Source organism: Xyrauchen texanus, chromosome 5, assembly GCF_025860055.1.
Source record: "Xyrauchen texanus isolate HMW12.3.18 chromosome 5, RBS_HiC_50CHRs, whole genome shotgun sequence".
Taxonomy (NCBI): Eukaryota; Metazoa; Chordata; class Actinopteri; order Cypriniformes; family Catostomidae; genus Xyrauchen; species Xyrauchen texanus.
Window position 1 is genome coordinate 48,172,415 of NC_068280.1, and position 22,758 is coordinate 48,195,172.

The following is a 22,758-nucleotide window of genomic DNA, read 5'->3' on the forward strand; positions in this document are numbered from 1 at the left end:
ATTGTTTATAGCCTATATATCCACCAGATGATGGTTTTTATTATTATTCACAAGAAATTAAGTTTCATTTTTCTTTGCATGCCCTTGATTTAATTTAGAACACTTTATTATCTAAACTATCTGCATAGATTTTTAATAAACAATATAAACAATAGTTACAAAAAGCAACAATACATCGGTCTACCTTTAATAGGAATGATAAAACACAAAGGAGATCACTTTAATTTCTTAATTGTTTCTTCTTGACACCATTGAGACCTACCAAATGTCTTATTTTATGGGGTTATAAAATACATATTTCAGCATATGATACAGTGTTAGAAGCTTTGTAACACTTTGTTGGCTATTTCAGACCAGTGTGTTGTCAATGACCAGACATATGAGGTGAACGAGACCTTCGAAAAGAAACATGACCAGGGCTACATGATGAACTGCACATGCTTCGGCCAAGGCCGTGGACGCTGGAAGTGTGATGCCATCGGTAAGCCGATACTCCCTAAATATTCACTTTGTCTCACTAAATCCAGCCTTTTGTTCTATTTTATGCCTGTTTTTGGTCTGGAAAACAAGTATGTCTCCAATGAAAGGTTACCATTTCCTTTTATAAGTTTAAAGACTTGTATTTTCAGCATTTTCCAACATGAATGGCCATATTTCCTTCAATTCAAAATGAATAGACTAAATTGAACAATAGCCTACAAAAAATGTAGAATCAGATGCAAAGTGTTGTATAATATAAAGAGTGAAAGAAAGAAAGAATTATATTTACTGAGTTTTGAACAAACCTTTTATTACTTTCTGTAGATCAGTGCCAGGAACCCGAGACCAAGGTGTTCTACCAAATTGGCGAGACATGGAACAAGGTCAACCAAGGCATCCCATATAGATGCTCGTGCTATGGAAATGGCGTTGGAGAGCTGGCCTGTGAACCTCTGCAGTCTACTTGTAAGAGATCTTACAATTACAGCAGGAATTTAAAAAGAAAATCCTAGCCAACATTTAGCTAAAATGTTCATGTGAATTTAAGTCAATGGATTGAAGTTGAGGTGGAATCATTTCGCATTCCAAGCCCTTGTAAAACATCTGATGACACCAACAGTCACCTTCCCACCAGTCTCCTCTCTTTTAATTCGACTGACACTGATTGATAAGTGTTATCTTTTAAAAGCCCCAAATGGTTCCACTACGAGAGCCACCCTCTGTCATTTGCCAATCAACAACCCCTTTGAAATTTAGCAGATGTACACCAAACTCCTCCTTATCTCTCTACAGGGGTAAAATCAACCAAGTTATACTTAACCAGATGGGAAGGGTGTTAACTTAGGACCCCTTGACCTATTTCCATCTATTGGGGTACCTCATTTGCAACATTGGTGGAACCCCTTTGGAGAATCTCTAAAAAGAACAGTTCTCTGAGGAAATTAAAAAATGAAACACAAGTTCCTGCGAGAACTCTACAGGTTGTCAATGGTTCCTCCAGTAACCCTTTCATAAGGCTTTGAGGGACTTGAATTATAGAAGTTCCTTGAGTACACAACAGGATAATGAGACACCGTCAAAAGGTTCTTCAGAAAGTTCTGCCATATGGGGAACACCAAATGGTGTCTCACCATTCTGTTCGTTTTTACATACTGTATGTTCCCACGAAGGAATAATTTACCTAAAAATGAAAACTCATTCTGGCATAGTTTGCTCTCCCTCTTGTTCCAAACCTGCAAGGGTTTCATTCTTCTGTTGGAATATGAAAGGAGATGTTAGGCAGAATTTCTAAGCTGGGCTTTTCAATCCAATAAAAGTAGATAGTAACTAGCTCCAGTGAAAACACTGTAAAACCCCATAAAGGCAGTCCATACCCTCATGTGCTTCAATAGAAATCTTCTAGTCATACGATAACCAAAATTCTAGTCTCTATTCACTAAAAGGTGGCCCTTCAAATAACATGGTGTTAGATATTTTGCTCTATTGGACCAAAGGTTATATTTGGCCTATTTTTGCCTTTGCAAACTTGTGTAAAATACCAAATGGGATTCTTAAAGACCATTTACAGGATAGCTTTTAATACATTGGTCTGCTGTTCATCTGTTACTTGCACCAAACTGTATATTGGCTGTTGGCCTTTTTCGGAGGAAAGTGTGAGCAATATTTTTAGGACCTTCTCAGAATGAATCAAGAATATCAGCACTGTGTATTCAGACCATCTGTAAATCATTAGACCTTTAGCACTGTTATAATATCCTTTATATTGAAGGTCTTGCTTTTGAAAGGCCACTGTGTGGAATTTGTACCTTGGTTTCCATACTCCCATTTGGAGGATGCGGTATAAATTTGGACCTGGTTTTTGCTTGACACAATAAGCACTTTTGGATATTCTTCCATAGGTGAAAGGCACTTCAGAATTGTTCAAAATGATCTCACCGCTTTGAATTGCATGCAGCTGTTAAGCCAAACTCTGTGAAGGCCTGGGGATTATAAAGGGAAATGTGGGTGAAGAATGTTATGGCCATGTGTGATTTTTAACACCACACCCATGCAATAATCCCCCGCACTCTTTAACACCTCTCACTTGACAAACTGGACAGAAACGGCATTAAATATTGGCGTAATTTTGGTCCGTATTGAGACATCTGGCTAGACAACCAAATTGATTGTCTAATACAAACATAAACCTGAATGGATTTGTTTCTTAATACGAAACAGGAGACTTCTATTTTCATTGTCCTGAGTTACAATATGACACTACATAACAAGTCATTTGATTTTAAGTAAAAGTTGTTATCCTTGTCTTCTGAAAGCTCCTGTTCGGGTCATCATCTCAGAAGCAGGAAATCAGCCGAATTCTCATCCCATCCAATGGAACCCTCCCTCTTCTGCCCACATCACCCAATATATTCTTAAATGGAGAGTCGTAAGTCTTGTTTTGTGCTGTTGCATACTGTTGATTAATGATCTCGAAATAGTGCAGAATCTTAAATGTCTTTTCTTAATTTTATGTCATAACGTTTCATTATTTATTTTTTTCCCCAGGTTTATGTTAGATTTTAAATCCCAGATTTTCATTGTGGTTTTAGACAGATCCCACCCTATATCAGGGTCAATATTAAGCCTAGGAGTTTGACTACATCGATTTCTGATTTTAGAATTTAGTCCAGATTCCTGGAATCGGATCAATTATGTCCTGTCCGAGAATGTTTGTGTATGCCAACATCAGCGTGGGATGATTGTACTTACTAAAAGAACAGAATGAGATTTCATCAAACACAAACAAGCCCCAGTCCTTGAACTTAAAAACACACATTTACTCTTCACTCAAGTTTGATGAAAATGGACTATGGAGTTCTATAATTGTTCATACATTTTCTCAGTATCTAGAAGTACCCAGTACCTTTGCCATATTTATGTCAGGGTTTTGGTAAATATAATCGAAATTCAGTACATTTGTCTAAAGTTGAGTGAAGTAAATTTTGCATGCCAAACTACAAAGTCTCGTCTTTCTCTTAATTATTTCACATTAAGGCTTTCATTTATTTATACATTTTTTTTATGCCAAAATCGAGACAGTACTACTGGTAAATAAAGCAGAAGCAGTAATTGTTTGACAACTCTGTATAAAGGCAGATAAATATTCATACTCCAGTTTCACCTATAACACATTCACCTGCCTGGAATGTTGTTTTTGACCTCTGCCATTTTTTTAGTGCCTAACCTTTTCTTTTTCACAGAAAAATTCCCGCACAGCCTGGAGAGAGGTCAACATTCCTGGACACATCAACTCCTACACCATTTCTGGACTAAAACCAGGTTTGACCTATGAAGGTCAGCTGATCTGCATTCTGCGCTACGGACCCCGTGAGATCACTCGCTTTGACTTCACCACTTCATATGGTTCCTGTAAGGAGATTTTTCTCTTTTTTTATATTCAGTTATTTATTTTTTATTTATTTTATGTTATTGATCTATTTTATTTCCTTTTCACATCATTAATAATGTGGTGAGATGGAAGCAGTTCTCATTTATAAATAAGTACAATGGTGTTAACATGTGTTTTGGACACAGTTCTACACAAAATTGCTGAAATGAACAATAATAAAACATGAGTTGTTAATCATTGACAATGCTGTCGGTAGAGTTTGAAAGTGACTGAACAGAGCAAAGTTAATCAGCACAGAAGACAGGTTCATCGAACGATGCAGATAATCTCAAAATAGCAAAATATAGATTAATATGTTTGTCTATCACTAATTACCATCTTATACCATCTGTGTACCATGTACAACATCTCCCATCTCTAAAACTACTTCTATCCAAATTGATACAGTGGCCAAATCAGAGGGTGAGACGAACCAGCCACCCCCAGTAGTGGACACGTCAGAGTCCGTTACCGAGATCACCTCCAACAGCTTTGTTATCTCCTGGGTATCTGCATCGGATACAGTGTCTGGATTCAGAGTGGAATATGAACTCACAGAGGAAGGAGCGCAGCCATATGTACTCGGTGAGTGTTACTAGAGTCAGAAGATGTTACTTGCTAAAAAAAAAAACACTTTTATGGGAAAAATCTTGACATGGCAGCTTTAGGAAGCCCCACTTTGTTTTAGTAGAATACACATTAGCATTAGCTGGATCAGCCTGAAAAATTGATTTGTAGTCTGATTTGAGCAAAAGAAGCTAAATGAAATATGATTTGAGATACGTTGTTGAAATGTAAGTGGCGGATTTTAGTCTTTCCCATTCAAGTAGGTATGAGCTGTACTAGCATGACTGAGAAATCAAGATGGCCGCCAAATAGACGACATGCTTTCCAAATTGAATTGCTTTTTTTCCTGTTACAAAGATCTCCCAAACACAAGAACATCAGTAACCATCCAAGATCTTCTGCCTGGTCGAAGATACAACATTAGAGTGTCTGAAGTCAACCCAGAAGGAGATTCAAATGTTATCCTGACGACCACTCAGACCACTGGTAAGCTCACCATCACTCACAAATGTCACTAGCAAATCCCTTTTAGCCAGCTTTAACTTTCTGCTACACTTGCCAATGTTGGTGAAATAAAAAAAATATATTTTCTTTCCTCTTTACAAAGGAATGATTATAATTTTATATGGATGTTTTGCCTTTATTCGGGAGGAAATATTTTTCCTTTTGCATTTTCACGGCAAATAGCAGCAGCCATTGGCTGTTTTTTAAACGCAGAGAACAGACTTGCATCCTTTATGAAGACCAGTCATGCCTAGCTAACTTGGAAGAACGAACTCTTCCTAGCTTAACTTCAGATTGTAAATGTGTGACAGTCACAGAAGTTTTCTTCAGTTGAAAGTTTCAGTCATTTGTGTGTTCAGATTCATCATTGAGGGTCAGATTTAGTGGTCAGCCTGGGTTTTCCAAGTGTATCTGTCTCCCACAAGATGACAGAGAACACGTATTACATAGCATGTCCACACCAAGCAATGTCCCTTTGGATCACAAAGCAATTCTATTGGCTGAAAGAACTTTTAAAATCTCTGTATAACTGATGTTGTCTTAACCGTGTAAAGATTACAAAGAATAACTTTAAATTAAATGTAATAAATCATATTATTAAACTGAAGATATAAATGGTGAAATTAAACTTTCTATGTTCTGTTTTTTCCAGTTAGCTAACAAGCTAACCAAATTAGCCTATTAGTTTAGTATACCGCTAGCCAATTAGCCTGCTAGCTACACAGTTACAACTTCTTCTCTTCTTCATTTTCATCTGTCTTCCCCTCACTGTTGCCACCTAGTGTTATGATTGCATTCAATAGAACTTTCAAGTTGTGCTATACATTTAATAAATTTACACACTTTAAATGTTTTAATATTTGTGGTTAGGGTAGGTTGAGGGGTAGGGATAGGTGTAGGTGTGCTGCAAGACTCCAAATAAACACAACAAACAAAGTGTATGAATGTGACATCTAACTAGGGTTGCCACCCATCCCATATTTAAAGATGAAATGATGCATCTCAAATCGAATCAATACGGGATGCAACTTGTCCCGTATTTAAGCTGGTCTGATGGGTCTCACAGCGAAATTGTTCAAGATCGTTAATTTAATGTTGATATTCTTTGGAAAATTTGCATGTGGTGGGTAAGTGACCGTCTGAAAAGTCCACACATTGGGCTAAAACATGCAAAGACTTTGGAGGGTGTGGTAAGGGACTGTCTGAAAACATCAGCCAGCAGTTGTCAACCCTAAATCTAACTGTTGCAAGACTTCAGCATTTTGCATGTTATTTGAAGGGGACATACCTTGACGGACCGTTCTCCAATTTTTGATAGGCCATGTCAGTACTGATATCTAAAGAGTTGATGCCCATTAGCCTCTCGCCACTAGAGGCCAGTCATCAGATTGCAGTGTTGATTCAAAATTATTTTTCTGTCTGTTCACAGCACCTGATGCTCCAACCAATCACAAGGTCACAAATGTCCAGGAGAACTCCATTGTAATCCGATGGTCCAAACCCCTGGCACCAATCACTGGTGAGTAACAGCAAAACGTTTATGCACACTGACTCAAAAAATGATCTTAAGTTGCTTAATGCAGTGTTAGTGCATGCTGCTGATAATGGGTGGGATAATGGCATCAACAATCTTTTTATGTTACACATGTATACAGGCTACCGTGTGGTGTACACACCCTCTATCGAGGGCAGCAGCACTGAACTCATTGTCCCTGACACTGAAACATCCGTGACTCTGGGTGATCTTCGACCTGGCCTTAGGTACAATGTCAGTATTTACTCAGTGGAGGACAACATGGAGAGTGAACCTTTGGTCATACAGGTCAGCACTACTGGAGAGCAACAGCCTGGTAAGACCTACAAAAATGCCATTTATGGAATTTGAGGCCTTTTATAGACAGATATTGTTAAGAAAAAAATGACAGGAAATTGTTGGAAGAGAGAGTGGAATGGGATTGGGTTGCAAGCCAGATTCAAACCTGCATATCCCACATGAGCACCAAGGCTTAACATAAATGGAGGCGCATATTTTTAAACCTTTATTTGGTGTTAAATTTTTTGGCATTCATCTTTATTTCAAAATGTTCTGTCTTTATTATATTAAAACAGAGCTAGCCTAGTGAATGTTATTTTAGTTTGGTTTTTATTTTGAATGAAAATGCAATAACTTGCTCCTACTCTGAACTGACTTTCCTTTTCCGGTGATATTATCAACCCCTCTTATTTTTTTTAAATACAACAACCTGGCTTTATTCTGGTATGAAACGCCCACTTTTCACGAACTAATCAATTCCTGATGGAAAAAATTAAGTCTTTACCCAAGTTGGTCTCTCACATGTACAGATATCTGCCAGTTCTCTGCCTCTTTAGGATGAGAGTTGACACTAGCAGATGTCAAAGCCGGTAGATTTAGCACTTGCTTAGAGCCAGAACAGCCTTATAAGGATAAACTGAGATGTTTTGAGCATGTTGTTCTATTCTTGTGAAATCGTTCCAGTTGACGTCTTTTTACCAAACACACTCTTCTTCTGGCACTGGGAAAAGTATTTTTTCCTTTTGTGATCTTTTTCTTAATCTCTCTCTCTCTCTCTCTCTCTCTCTCTCTCTTTCATGAAGCTAATACAGAACTCTGGAGTTATATGACATTCCTTATTAAGTAAATATTTAGTGGTACCTGCTAAGGAAAGCATCACTATTTCTGTTGCTCAAACTTAAAGTTAGGGATTTAAACAAACCCTTAAATGTAAGTATTAACTTGTCGTACCACTGTTGAACTTAACGGGCCAAATTGACCCAGCTCGTTAAATCAGTTAAACAGTCACATTTTACAACCACCTTGTAAGTATGTATATGAACTGGGTCAAATTGACCCATAAGTACTTCTTAGATATATTTTTTATTGTGTTGTTTATAAATGCATGCAATTAACCGTTTTAACATGTGTAATGAAGTTTTTGGCTGAAAAGTTTAAAGTTGATATAAATCAGTGTTCAAACCGGTCAAATTGACCCATAAGTCCAATCAAGGGTTGAGTACATAACTCATCCGGCACCATGGTGCTTTCGAAATACCATTACATGTTCTTTCCCTTTTCTTGTTGATGTTGTTTGAAGATATATGAATTGATACTGCACAGCATTTGCTTCAAATCTCTTATCCATTTTTATCACATCTTAAATATATCTTTATTTAAATAAACAAGATTACAATTTAACTTTACTTTTCATTAACAGAGGAAGTCCAAGCTCCAACAGACCTGCAGTTTTATGAAGTTACAGATGTTAAGATCGCCATCACATGGACTGGCCCCCCTTCTGAGGTCTCAGGATACCGCGTAACCTTTGCCCCCGAAAGCACTGATGGCCGGACCCAGAGACCTTTTCAGCTTCCTGTAACTCCTAATGCTTACGCCGAGCTCACACACCTGCAGCCTGGCACGCTCTACCGATTCCATATTTACTCTGTTAATGGAGGAGTGGAGAGCGAACCTCTGGTTGGAGAGAAATCTACGAGTGAGTAACATACAATCATTGACATACAATCATTTAAAGTCATCTGTAAATGCATTGGACAGACATATTTGACCATTGTACTATGTTTCGTAGATTTTTTTATCATCTTGCGAAAGAGCACTGAAAGATGCAGTGTCAAGTTAAAAACAACTTTTCAAAAAAAAAATGTCGAGACACCTGCATTGTTTTTATTTGTTGCTTTGCATCTAGCTTTCTTTAACACAATAACACGTTCGGTCTAAACGGGCCCTAATGCTGATTAGCCACGCGAAATCTCATTGGTCCAAATTCTACTCCCCATACCTGCTAATTAAACACCAATTATGTTCTGATTGGCCGTGATTTTGTCTATTTCTTAGTTTCTATTTTTGTTGCGTAATGCTGGTTAGCCCCGCCCACACTGAAATTTCACTGGCTCAAAAGACCACTCCACAACTGTATATTAATGATCTAATACTGTATGTTTTATTGGCTGTGGGTTTTTTTTTTGGTTTCTAAGTCACTTGGATTCTATGTTTGTTGTGTTATGCCGAGTAGCCCCATCCAGAATGAAATCTCATTTCCACCTGGTGTTATGATGCATTTCTGGTGATCCGATTACATGTGGTCAGGTGAGACATCGCTGTTTACAGCTGCCCACTTAAATGCGTCTCCTTGGACCACATGTGTTCGGATTTGAAGGGGAGGTTCTCTGTTTCATGATGACATACATAAACCCCTATGTCAGTGTGTTACTGCAAGATATTAAAACACTACAATGTCAGAAAAGACAAAGATAGCACTAAAATAATGGTACGCTGTTTAACCCAGATGCGGTTGAAATGCAATCTAAGCACAAACGCAAAATGTCAAATAGAATTATCCATTATTTTAGTGATTACCTGTATTAAACGAGCTTCAGGTGTTCATGCTTGTTATCAAACTTTTGTGATTCTTTATGTATCCTCTTATTTTATTTTACGTCCGGATGGTTATTGCCTTTAAAAGCCACTCAACATATTCAATACACTTCCAAAAAAACCTACATAAACATCTATGCAAACATTTTCTCCCTACAGAGCCTGATGCGCCTACTGACCTGCGTTTCACTGATATCACGGAGAACAGCGCTATGGTCTTCTGGTCAGCCCCCAGAGCTCAGGTCACAGGTTACCGTCTGTTCATCAGTACGGGCGGCTCCAGTCCCAAACAGTTGAAGATCCTCGGCCACGAGTCTCAATACACCCTCAGCAACCTCCAGCCCGACACTGAGTATATGGTCACCCTACACTCAGAGCAAGGCAACACGCTCAGCGAGGGAATGACGGATGCCTTTAGAACATGTGTGTTGATTTTACTTAACATATTAGTGTTACAATCCATTCCCACAAAATCCATTAAACTTGCAAGATGCATGCTCCATTGAATTTCCATTTAATAACAATGAGAAGCTACAGGCTTCTGTAAGACTACTCTAGACTCTTTTATAATAGGGTGATTGGATGGACAGGAGTGTGTAATCACTCATTTTTAAACCCCCCTCTCTTTTGCTTTATTCCTCAGCTCAGCCGATGGGTAATGCTCCTCGATTCACCACTGAAGTCACTGACACGGACCTCATCATTTCCTGGATCCCTGTACATAGATTCAGCTACAGGGTATAAACATTTCACTATTCGCAAGTTAACACATTAGTAGATTGTTTTGTGATTATAACAGGGCAAAAGAATGCAATTATACTGTATGTGATGGCATATTATATAGTTTGCATGCAACAAGTTTCACAAATAACTTCAAACACTGCGGAAATGAAATTCCTTTCTTCATAAGAAGTAACCCTTTTGCGCTGGGGAATTAGACTAAACTGGGTTCTTATGGCAGCTGGTTTTGAATGGTTTCAAGCTAGTCCAAGCTAGTCTAAGCTGGTCTAGCTGATGGGGCCAAGATCAACCTCGTGGACCATTTTGGTCAAGCTGCATGTTCCAAAAACAGGTTTTACTTCAGTGTAACTGGAAAGAAAGTTTATGTATTTCCCTGAATCTTTCTTTCAGTTGACCGTGATGCCTAGTCAAAGTGGTGAGTCTCCCAGGGATGAAACCTCTGGGGAAGGCAGTTTTCACATTTCAGGACTGACTCCAGGATTGGAGTATACCTACAACATGCAGCCCTTGTTTAATGGACGAAGACACGGCAAACCTATCACAAACAAAGTTGTGACATGTAAGTTACTGTTGAGTCTAATTAAAGTCAGTCTTCCTTCATCCAAAAGCTCTCAAGGTTTTTCTTCAAGAATGTTTTGGTCCTTTCCAATTGCTTGCTTCTGGAAGCTGTTTTGTTAGTTAGATGGTTTATAATTATCTACAAAGTCAAAGTTCTGGTGGCTCTTTGCTGGTTTGATGAAAGGTAACTTTTTATGTGTTTGGTGATAATTCTCCACAAGATGAAAGACTTTCTTGGGTCTGTAATTTAGGGCTCAAAATAATATATACATTTTCTAATGTTGGACTCTATTTTGTCTCTTCATATTAGCTCTGTCCCCACCTACTGATCTGAATGTGGTGTCCAACCCTGACAGTGGTGAACTCAATGTTAGATGGAGCAGCACCAAAAGTCCTGGTAAATATTGACTGTTCACCCATTAGTTTACCCTTGATCTGGTTCTTTAAATCATGCTGATGGACCTTGCCCACGGATATGTGTGTGTGTGTGTGTCTGTGTTACTGGAAGATAACTTTTAGGTTACTTTTGCCTTTGTTTACATCCACATTTTTGTTACTCATCATTCAAATGTCAGTTGCACTTATATAAATCTATTCACATCTATTCAGTTAATTGCCCACGTTTTCTTTTTGAATATGATTTTCCTACTTTGTTAATATCTATTTCCATCCCTTGTTCTACTGTTAAAAAGTACCATGGAATTACCATAACATGGTAACCATGTTATTCTTTTAAGTACCATACCGTACCATTCATGTACAATGGTATACAAGTATGGTAATCAAAAAGTAACACGGTATACATCAAAATGCCATGGTATTACAATCTGATACTCTTTTATAAGTACTAAGCACTTTTTACCCTTTTACCATGGTATTCTTTGATTATACTGTATCACAGTGTTTGAATATGGTAATCAGACACTACCATGGTTTATATCAAAGTGTCATGATATTAACAACTGATACCACCATTAACCATGGTACTACCACAATACCCCTTTGCAATATTGCAATATCCATTTTCTCTCATCAGACATCACTGGCTACAGAGTGACATGCACACCAACCAATGGGCAGCATGGAAACACTCTAGAGGAGTTTGTTCGGGGAGAGGAAACATCTTGTACCCTTGAGAAACTGAGTCCAGGCATTGAATACAATGTCAGCGTCTACACTGTCAAAAACCACTTGGAAAGCGAGCCAGTATCGACCACTGTTACACAAGGTAAGATCCCTACTATGGCCAACATGGTAGTGAAACGTTAATGGTTATTCAGGTAAGTGAAGCCATGCAATGAAGGATCAAGACACCAATTGAAGATATTAAGTAGTTGTTTGAAAATACTTGTTACTAGCATATGTTGTGTTTTTTATGCTGGTGACCAGCACTGGAAGTCTGTGTCCCCACTAGGATGCTTAACTAGCTTAACTAGCAAGATCTAAACATGGTCAACCAGCTTCAACAGAAAAGCCATGTTAATCTATCAACATCAAATTCTTTAACCACCTCTGTCAATTTCAACAACTCTGAACTCTGAACTCTGACTCTGACTTTCCTGAACCAAGAATCTTTTCTTTTAAGGGCTAAATGTTGGCGTGCTAGCAAGCTTATTGTATCTGACTCACATAAAGGTCTGTTGATTAAATGTATGCTTCTGGAATATCAACAGTCAAGCCAACATGTCGGGCCAACAAGTCTTGTTTTTTCAGCTTTATCATGGAAAATCTCAAACATTTGCTCTCTGCTTATCATTCAGTTCTTTTGAATAGTCCTAGGCTTTGCGCCAGCTTCCTCTTGCAATACTATCCATTAAAACACAAGGTTTTTATGGGCTTTGCTGTTTAAAACATTCCTTTGTTTCCTGCTTTTCTGGACAATTAAATGTCACCCAGCTAGCAAACCGATCATCAAAGTTATATATAGTATCAGGTATTAAAGCTGTTACAGAAACAGCTTCCTGATATACAAATAGTAACTTTGCCATTGTGAATTAAAAGGCAACAGAAATAACAAACAAGCACTTAAAAGAAACAGCAACACCAAAGGCCAGACATTACTTCATTTCCTGCATGTTTGGATCCCAGACCACCATGCTTTGTCCATTTTTATCGCTAGTCATACTAACCTTTGAGCTCTGGCTACAGTGCGACTGTGAACACTGACTAATGGCAATACATCAATTGCATGCATGTTTTCTTAAAGAACACCAAAGGAACTAGAATAAAAAAAACTAAATGTATATATACAGTATATAGAATATACATACTGTATATACTGTGTATATATATATATATATATATGTAGAGAGAGAGAGAGAGAGAGAGAGAGAGAGAGAGAGAGAGAGAGAGAGAGAGAGAGAGAGAGAGAGAGAGAGAGAGAGAGAGACTATCCCTTTAAGAAAAATTTGAATCCCTTGGTTTTTTGTTTAATCGATTTTTGCATCATGAATATATTTGTGTAATTCAGAACAATTTGCATTTGACAATTGTGGCAAAAAAAATTTTTAGTATTACTAATATCATTCATCCAAACCCTGTTCATTTTCATAATTGTTTGCATGTAACCTGATAATTAATCAGCATATTGTCTGTTGATGCCATTAAAATTTACCGCATGTCTTAATTGGTAATTATCATTGCTTTTGTGTGTCTTGTCTTCTCTTTCTTTTCCCCATGAATGCAACTTTGTAAACCATTTAAAGATGTGCCCAAGGTGGGTGATCTCCACTTTGTCGATTTCACGGATACCACAATCGGAATTAGATGGACTCCGCTAAATTACCCAGCAGTTACCGGATACCATATTGTGGTTGTTACGGCCGGCCAGAGTATTCCAATACTTGAGGACATGGTGGACTCATCCACCAGCTATTATACCATTCGGGGACTGGAGCCAGGCATCAATTATGACATCAGTGTGGCCACCGTTACAGATGAGGCGGAGAGCAAACCGACAGTGATCACACAGCAAACGCACACTGGTGAATTATCCCACAGAGGACTTGCGTTACATTTAGGAGAGTGTTTGTAAAAGGATGAAAAAAACCAACCAACCCAAAAAACTTCACGAACAAGGGCTTAATTTTATTAGTCTTGCTAGCCATATCTGTTAGCCATTTACCTCAAACTCATCAAGCCTCATCGAATCAATCCTTTGATGCATTTCTGGGAATATCTTTGCATTTGCATTCTTGGGGAATGCTGTTTAAAGGAATAGTTCAACCAAATGTAAGAATTCTGTTGCTATATACTAATTCTCACGATGTTCTGAATCGGTATGACTTTTTTCTTATGCGAAAAGGAGATGCTTTGATGAAAATCGTGGCCCATCTTTTCAATACAATGGCAGTGGAAAGTTTCTCACTTTAGTGTCAATCTTGACATCCTTTGCGTGTTCATGAGTTCATGAGTTTTTAGGTGTCAAGTGCCTTCCTAAGATGAATTAGTAGAGTCTAATTTGACTAGTCGTGATGTCATTTCACCTCCAAACCACCACTTTACACCTGCTGTATTTCCTACAGATGTGTTTTATAAATCATCTGGTGAGCGATTAGTCGACTTCAGGCTGATGGTGTTGACAACGTTAGTTTTAGTCAACCGGTCAACTAGTTTGCAACCCCTAGTTTGGAGTAAATTATGACAGAAGTTTCATTTTGCGTGAACTATTTCTTTAAATTCTTGACTTTTTATGCACACTATTTTTCGATATTCTGACTGTTTTTGTTATATAAATTGTCTATCCTTATGTTTAGCCATTCCAGCCCCTACGAACCTGAACTTTGCAGAGGTGGGCTCAGACACCATGCGTGTGTCGTGGACCGCTCCCTCCGTCCAGCCCTCTGAACTCAATCGTTTTGTCATCCGTTACAATCCCCTCAACAACGATGACGATATTCAGGAAGTCAATGTGGGAGGAACCAACAGCTTTGTCCTTCAGAGTAAGAGTTTACCAATATCTTAATTCAAAGTTCATTATTTCAGCCATTAGCATGCGCTAATGCATTCTATTCCAAAAAGCTCTAATAATAACCATATAGATAGAAACATTTGTGTCCTACAGTCCAAACTTTCTCTGATTTTCCCCATTAAGGCTTACTGCCAAACACAGAGTATCAGGTGAACGTGGTGTGTGTCTATGAAGACAGAGAGAGTCAACCTATTAGTGGGACTCAGAAAACAAGTAAGTATTTGGAAAGAAGAAATGTTGTTTTATTTTTTTATTGTGACCAGAGAGCTTAAAGCTGAGGTGTTTTTATACATGTTCAAATCCTCTCATATCTCAGCTTAATATGCAGTCAACTATAAGCCATTTTAGGTTGATTTCATCTAAAAATGTAACACTGTGGCACTATCAAAACATTCCTCTATATGTTTGAGCAGTCTGTCTAGTCGTAACACATTTACGTTGACCAATGACGTGAGTTTGTGGCGGAGCCTGGCAACCAATGGAAGATGGGGTTTCAGAAACATTTGTGATTAATTTTGCATAGTCATTTAATGTTGCTAGTGGTGCAAAATCACACACTTTAACTTTAAAAGAATAGTTTAATAAAAAAAAATATTATGTGATTGTTTTCTCACCCTTATCTCATTCCAAACCTCCACGGCCAGGAGAGTAGACTAGATTTACTTGTGCCCCCCATTAAACTTTTGACACCCCCCCCCACCCTATTCCATCAGCAAAACTTGATCAAGAAGGACTAACCCAAGTTGCATTATCAAGGAGGATTAAAGATAAAAACACAAAAGTAGAAATGTACGAATCTTTCCGCAATTCATCCCATACATTGACAACATCTGATTTTGTCCCTTGTTTTTTTGCACTCGATTTTGTCCACACAGCCCTAGACTCCCCCACAAATATGGACTTTTCCGATGTTTCCACCAACTCATTTACCGTACACTGGATGGCCCCTCGTGCCGTCATTACCGGCTACCGCCTGCGCTATCAGCCGACCAGTGGAGGGCGCGCTAAAGAAGAGAGGCTTCCCCCGACAAGAAATTACTTCACCCTGGTAAACCTCGCTCCCGAGACCGAATACACTGTCTATATTTACGCTGTCAGCAGCAATGAGGAGAGTCTACCACTCACTGGAACCCAAGCGACTGGTGAGAATTTAAGAAAATATTCCAACACTTTATTTTCACTCAGTTTTCACAGATAAACTATGCGTTTTCAAATCTCATAATTCGAAACATTTTAGTATTTATTGTTATGGTAGAGGTTTAATGGTTCAGAGCTTAATAATACATTATTTTTAAAGAGACATGATCTACTGTGTTACACCACAAGCATTGAATCTTTGTACAAAATTTCAAAAACGTTTAGAATATATAGTATTATTTATGAAGGATCAAGACAATACATGAACAATGCTTTCAATGCAAACAATGCAAAGCAAAATTACATTTGTAGTTAAAATGTCAAATGTGCGCTAAAAGTTTGGTTGCGGACATACAGTTTATCATTTGTTGACACGTGAGTAAATAGTAAAGTCTCACGGTGTGTCCCAACCCCACACTTCTGCACTATTCTACAACATTTTGTAGTGTAAGTTGTGCGAGTAATGTTAACACTGGAAACGCAGTAAAAATAAGTGTACTTTAAGTACCCGGATAATGCATTTTTTCAACCGTGGAATGTTGGACACTTCATGCACTTGGTGCACATGGCTTGCCGTACATAGTGGAAGGGGAGGAGTTACCTGGCTGCCCTGCTGGTCTGACAAAACAGTTGTAAATAATAAATAATGTAGCAGCTATCGAAACTTCAGTGTCTATGGATGCATCAGTTCGATTCCTGGATCGGTATCGGCTCCAATACTGACGCTTTTAGACAGATCGATAGCTCTGTGAATCACAAAAGGCGGTGTTTAATAAGTAAATATATAAAATGCACGCGCAGCTCCAGCGCATCAGTGAATGGCACTGCTCTGTTTACACACACACACTCTCACGGCTATTTTTAGCCTTCACGCGGTGCGCAATATTTGAGCGCTACTCTCAAACAACATCTGTAGATCTACAATAGATGTAGATACTCAATAGTTTGGTTCATTTATAATATGCATTTAGAATGGCACTGGAGGTGCATTGTACCAGAATATGAATAAGGAGCTAATTAAACTACTGTGAACTTGCCTACAAACAGACACATACAGGACGTCCTGGAGAGTTCAGAATGTCAAAATAAAAGCGTGAGGGTTTAAAAGTTAAAAGGGCATGATTGAGCTATATTACTATTTAATAAATAAAAAGCAGCCCATTGGGACTTTTTGTGACTAATTGTGATAGTGCACGTCATACGTTTAGTTTTTTTTTCTATTGTCTAATATTAAAAATAGTAGTAACACTTGACAACAAGATTGTATTAGTTAAAGCCAGTTAACTACTTTTACAGCACTACTTAATCTTGCTTAATATAAAAATTTTTGCATTACAAACTGACATGATCTAACAATTTTATTTTCATGAAATTAACATTAACCAAGATTAATAAGCGGTATTAAAAATTGACAAATAAAAAAAAATTACTTAATGTTAAGTGGTACCAAAGTAGTAAATAGTCTCCATCAATTAGTTATAATTTAGTATTTTATTTTTCTATTTCTGAAAGAGGAATTGTTTAGACATGGTTTGCAATACTTGTAGTAGAATGATGCGACTCTTGTTTTTCCCTGTAGTGTCTGATGCCCCCACTGATCTGACAGTGACATCTTCCACTCCCTCCAGCATTACTATCTCTTGGGACGCCCCTGCGGTCACTGTACGCTACTACAAGATCACACATGGTGAAACAGGTACGACAGATTGTTTAAAGTGTTTTTGTAACATTCTTAGGAGTATTACTATTACATGTTGCATGAACTTGTACTTGCGTACTGATATGGTAAGGTTTACAAATTATGCACCTAACATTGTAATCAGTACCATAATCTTTTGGATTACATTTTTAAATCATCTGATCTGATTACATTTGATCTGCAAGAATAACATTTTACATTGAACTATTTTGAACAAAAAAAAGGAAGCTATTCCTTAGACTACACACAGTTACTCCTTGTTCTATTAATAATGAACTAACAGTTCTGCAGAACACAAGCAAAGATTTTTAAAAGAATATTTCAGCTCTGCAGTTCAATACAATGCAAGTGAATGGTGACCAGAACTGTGAAGCCCCAAAAATCACATAAAGGCAGCATTAAAGACCATAAGACTCCAATCGTTGAAATCCATATCTTCAGAAGTTATATGATAGGTGTGAGTGAGAAACAGACTAATATTTAATTGTTTTTTTTATTATAAATCTCCACTTTCCCTTTCACATTTAGAAAATGAAAGTGGAGATTTATAGTAAAAAAGGACTTAAATATTTATCTGTTTCTCCCCCACACCTATCATATCGTTTCTGTAGATGTGGAATAAACCAATGGTGTCGTATGGATTACTTTTATGCTGACTTTATATGCTTTTTGGAGCTTTAAAGTTCTGGTCACTATTCACTTGTATTGTATGGGCCTACAGAGCTGAGATATTCTTCTAAAAATCTTTGTGTTCTGCAGAAGAAAGAAAGTCATCCACATCTGGGATGGAATGAGGATGAGTTAATGATGAGAGAATTTTCATGTTTGGGTGAACTGTCCCTTTAAGAAAGGTTATATAAGATGTAACATTATATGGTACTGTACAAATGACACAGCTAAAATTGTAATCAGTATTGCAGTTTTTTCCCTACACCATATTTAATGAAAATCTAATATTAAGTACAAATTGACACATTTCATTCAGTATTGGTAATCGTGAAACCAAACAGCAGTTTGCTATTTGTTTGTCCCTAAATCCATGGAGAATGTAATCAAAATGTAATCCATTAAGTAACTAATCTGATCAAATAAAATGTTCAAATGTGCATAATTATTGCCGATTATGTAGTCCATTACTACCTAACACTGGCAAAAAATGTAACAGTTTAAATTCCAATGTAATTTAATGAATTTTTGTAATTGAATTGCATAAACCAGATTAAGTGTAGGCAGTTACTATTGTTCTTGAAGATCTCTTGAAGTTAGAAATGCTGATATACCTATTTACTGCTTCACAGGTGAAAGAGATTCTCCCAGAGAGTTTACTGTTCCAGGAACACAGTCTACTGCCACCATTCAGGGTCTGCAGCCAAACACAGAGTATACCATCACACTGTACGCCGTGACAGGAAGAGGAGACAGCCCCGCCTCCAGCATACCAGTCATAGTCACGCACAGGACAGGTGGCAGTGAGTACAGAATATCATAGGATATTATTCTGAGTTAGTCGAACTCTAACTAATACTGTGGTATTACTGTGGTTAGTCCTTAGTAAGTTTCATCACTCTTTATCCTTTCCTCCATTCTCAGCTGTACCATCCCCTACACACTTGGATGCTACAGATATTCAAGACAACGCCATGACCGTCCGCTGGAGCCCAGCTAATGGCCCCATAACAGGGTATAGAGTAACAGGGACACCAAAGGATGGACAAGGTCCCACATTCTCTGAGGTGGTGGGCCCTGGTGAGACATCTCTTGCTGTTTACCCATTTGCTATTTTTTTTTATATTCTTACTCATGGCAGATGTTATTCAGCCACCATTATATTTCTTTATTGAGACCTTAAAGCTGACTTGGAGTAATTGGTTCTAGACTTGAACTTGGTTCTGTTGTTATATAATATTAATTCTGTTTGTCATTTTAAGAGCGTACGGAAATGACCATCCGTGGCCTAGTGCCCACAGTGGAGTACCAAATAAATGTGATCGCGCTCCACCGAGATGGAGAGAACACCCCAGTGGTGCAGGAAGCTATAGGTAAGTGGCTTTTATATCATACCTGAGATACCTTGAATGCTGTTTGGTTTAGTTTTGCTTTTATGGACAAATGTGTTAAAGAGAAGCTTTTAAATCGATGGTCGAAATCATGGTTCAGGTCCAAAAAATTGGCTGATTTTTATTTGATTCCATTTGTTAGTTTTTGACTTATTAGGGTCAATGATATGACGCACATTTTTTAAGTCTATTAACTTAGCAAAATAATATTCACACAAAACTATTACTTGAATACACCTCTTTTATTCATTTTGATATTTTTTAGGGGTGGAACTGTCTGGAGGCATTAAACAAATTAAATAAAAGAGAATAAAGTATACGATAATATAAAAGATAATACAATTCTTGATAAAATAAATGTTGGCTTGAGTAGTTAAAAAATGTTAATCTTAAAAAATGTGAAACAGTTAAAGCTATTACTGAAAATTAAAATTCAAAATTACAAAAACAGAGAAGAGCCCTTCAGACTCTCGTGACTGTGTAAAGTAAAAAAATAAAAATAATCAGTCAGTAAAGTGTGAGAGTCAGGGTAAATTAAAGGGGGCTGCACACCAGACATATTTGGTGGATGATATGGCACATCCTAAAATTCAAAACAATTATTTTCTACAAAAGCACACACCGGCAACACTCAGCGCAACTCGCATATTTTTCCATTAAATTTGACCCAAATCATTATCTCTAGCCATCGCTTGATGATATATTGTTTATATGTATCTTTCAAATAGCCTACACAATGTATTTTCACAAGTATGTTGTTTTGTGGTTTGGCTACTTGAATGAAAATAATTATTTAAGGCTACATATGGAGAAATTGCATAAAAAAACTTGCCATTTCTAAACGTTCATTTTACGCATATACACCGGTTTCTTACTCTAACCTGAAAACTCATCAATGTAACTGTTCATTCATGAAGAAATACTAAAACCTTCGTAACTTCAGACTTCCATCTGCTGCGCCGTTTCAGTTCGTCCTGTGTGTATGATACCTTTCCTGACCGCGACAGGCTTCAGTAGGTGTTATATCACCCTCTTGTGGTCTCCCAACGCAACTACGCCAGACTGTTAAACAGAGGCCAACTGAGTGAATTGGAAAGCACACAAATTAAGCTTCTAATTTAAATGTCGGCTAATTTGAATATATTGATGCCTCAAAAATATAAAGAAAAATAACATGCAGATTAATATTCGATATATCAATATTTAATGATTTTCCCTACTTATCTGTCAACAATCCATTAGCTATTTATTAATTATTCACAATGCAGATGCTTTCAAACAACTTACAGTGGACTTAGTGTAGGGACAGTCCCCCTGTCTTGCTCAGGACAAGATCTGAAGTGGTTGAGTCAGATAAAGGAGACATCCAAAATGTGAAGTGCTGGGGTTCTCCTGGACCATGATTTAGAAACTGTGCTTTGAGGGACTCGAACTAGCTACCATCTGGATAATATTGCTAGGCTTTAGCCACTGTGCCTAACCACCTCTAAACCTTCCCTTCCAACTCTCTAGCATCTATGCAACAACCAAGAGACCTTACCTTCTCAGATGTGGACACCACCTCCATGCTGGTGAAATGGGATTCCCCACGTGCACCAGTGACCTCCTATAGGGTTCTGTACTCTAGTCCAGAGGAAGGCGAGAGGGAGTACCAATCAGCCCTGCATGGTCGTGATAACAGTGTGGTTCTCCGAGATCTGCGCCCAGGAACACAGTACACTGTAAAAGTCATTCCAATGAAAGGACGTACTGCGATCAAAGCGCTTGAAGGCTCTCAGTACACCACGCGTGAGGATACACAGTCCACTGGTAGGACATCGTTGATTTGGAATTCAAATTAAGGCATTAGTTCACCTAAACAGACCTAAATTCTGTAATTTACTCACCCTCATTGTGTTCCATTGTACTGGTCATTTTTTCTATGCAAAACCAATGAATGGGACTGAGGTTATCGATTCAAAATTGGGGACAAGTCGTTCAGATTGTTTTTTTGAATATGAACAACCAAAAACTTCCAACTCAAAAGAACAATGTTCACAAAACAGACATTTTTGATACTTTTATGGTGCTATTGCATCCTTTTAGAAGCTTAAAATATCCATTCAACTTGTTTACTAGCGATAGTGTGTTATATTGGAATGTTGGGTGGTATGGGGAATCTTTTCTGATTGTTGACGTTATAAACACATTGATCCAAACCTATCAACTGACTCCAAACTTCACCTTTCCCAGCTGTTCCTTCCCCCACCAATATTCAGTTCTCTGACATCAGTCCGTCCTCCTTTATTGTGTCATGGAGGGCACCAAATACCAGGCTCTCTGGCTACCGTGTGGTGGTCACCCCGAAGAATCAGTATGCCACAGCCAAAGAGATAAATATTGCACCAGACTCATCACAAGTCGCCGTGAGCGGGCTCATGGTAATATCACAGTCTGGTTTCTTGCACTTTACACTTACAATTAAATTATTAGTCATAACTGAAGTTGACAAGTTAGGACTTTTAATATAATGTAGAATTTTTTACATTGGTTTCTCAGGCCTAATCTTGTTATTTGCTTTCAGGTGGCCACAGTTTATGAAGTTCATGTTTATGCACAGAGAGGTTCAGACAGCAGTCCTCCTCTTACTGGAGAATGCACCACTGCTAACAGTAAGTGGGCTTCCTATAAGATGCCACCAGATGAGATAAAATACCTAAAATGTCAACAAAACCAAAAACCTGGCTTGGCTAATCACCTTCATGATGATTAAAAAGATAATCACCCAGATTTGCTTCTTTTTTAAAGTAATGTCTTTATGGATTATTGATTTTTTGCATCATTATCCAGTGTTAAATGGAAACTATAATCTCATTATCTTCACAGATATCACTCCACCTCGCAGAGTTCGTATCTCTGATGTGAAAGATACCTCTTTCACTCTCACATGGCGTGTTGTCAATAACGAGCCAATGACGGGTGTCCTTATTGAAGCAACTCCCAAAAAAGACGGTTCACCTACATTCAGAAAAACTATTCCCATCGACCAGAGTTCATTCACAGTCTCTGGTAAGCCACTGCAAATAAACAAAGAACATACAGGAATGTACAAGGTGCTGTGGCAGAACTTTGGTATTAGATGTTAAACCCCATGGTACTTCACAATTGAATCGAATGAATACCATGGTATTAACACAAACATTCTTGTAGCATGTTATTTCTGGATAG

General features: G+C 37.9%; 1 protein-coding gene across 3 annotated transcripts in view; it reads left to right on the top strand.

The window, feature by feature from the left end:
* fn1b (fibronectin 1b) overlaps window positions 1-22,758 on the top strand; it is a 35,828-nt gene that overhangs the window by 7,547 nt on the left and 5,523 nt on the right. For 2 of the 3 annotated variants that reach the window (XM_052126379.1, XM_052126377.1), the window contains exons 11-36: window positions 353-481; window positions 805-945; window positions 2,793-2,905; window positions 3,720-3,888; window positions 4,316-4,492; window positions 4,832-4,960; window positions 6,408-6,497; window positions 6,634-6,828; window positions 8,212-8,490; window positions 9,549-9,812; window positions 10,033-10,127; window positions 10,521-10,689; window positions 10,999-11,085; window positions 11,725-11,916; window positions 13,394-13,672; window positions 14,444-14,629; window positions 14,782-14,871; window positions 15,534-15,800; window positions 17,375-17,491; window positions 18,793-18,963; window positions 19,085-19,240; window positions 19,423-19,533; window positions 21,064-21,360; window positions 21,784-21,971; window positions 22,115-22,202; window positions 22,417-22,599. In XM_052126379.1, the coding sequence (XP_051982339.1) occupies window positions 353-481; window positions 805-945; window positions 2,793-2,905; window positions 3,720-3,888; window positions 4,316-4,492; window positions 4,832-4,960; window positions 6,408-6,497; window positions 6,634-6,828; window positions 8,212-8,490; window positions 9,549-9,812; window positions 10,033-10,127; window positions 10,521-10,689; window positions 10,999-11,085; window positions 11,725-11,916; window positions 13,394-13,672; window positions 14,444-14,629; window positions 14,782-14,871; window positions 15,534-15,800; window positions 17,375-17,491; window positions 18,793-18,963; window positions 19,085-19,240; window positions 19,423-19,533; window positions 21,064-21,360; window positions 21,784-21,971; window positions 22,115-22,202; window positions 22,417-22,599 (4,362 nt within the window). The remainder of the gene's footprint in view (window positions 1-352; window positions 482-804; window positions 946-2,792; window positions 2,906-3,719; window positions 3,889-4,315; window positions 4,493-4,831; window positions 4,961-6,407; window positions 6,498-6,633; window positions 6,829-8,211; window positions 8,491-9,548; window positions 9,813-10,032; window positions 10,128-10,520; window positions 10,690-10,998; window positions 11,086-11,724; window positions 11,917-13,393; window positions 13,673-14,443; window positions 14,630-14,781; window positions 14,872-15,533; window positions 15,801-17,374; window positions 17,492-18,792; window positions 18,964-19,084; window positions 19,241-19,422; window positions 19,534-21,063; window positions 21,361-21,783; window positions 21,972-22,114; window positions 22,203-22,416; window positions 22,600-22,758) is intronic. The other variant, XM_052126378.1, reaches the window with a different exon arrangement.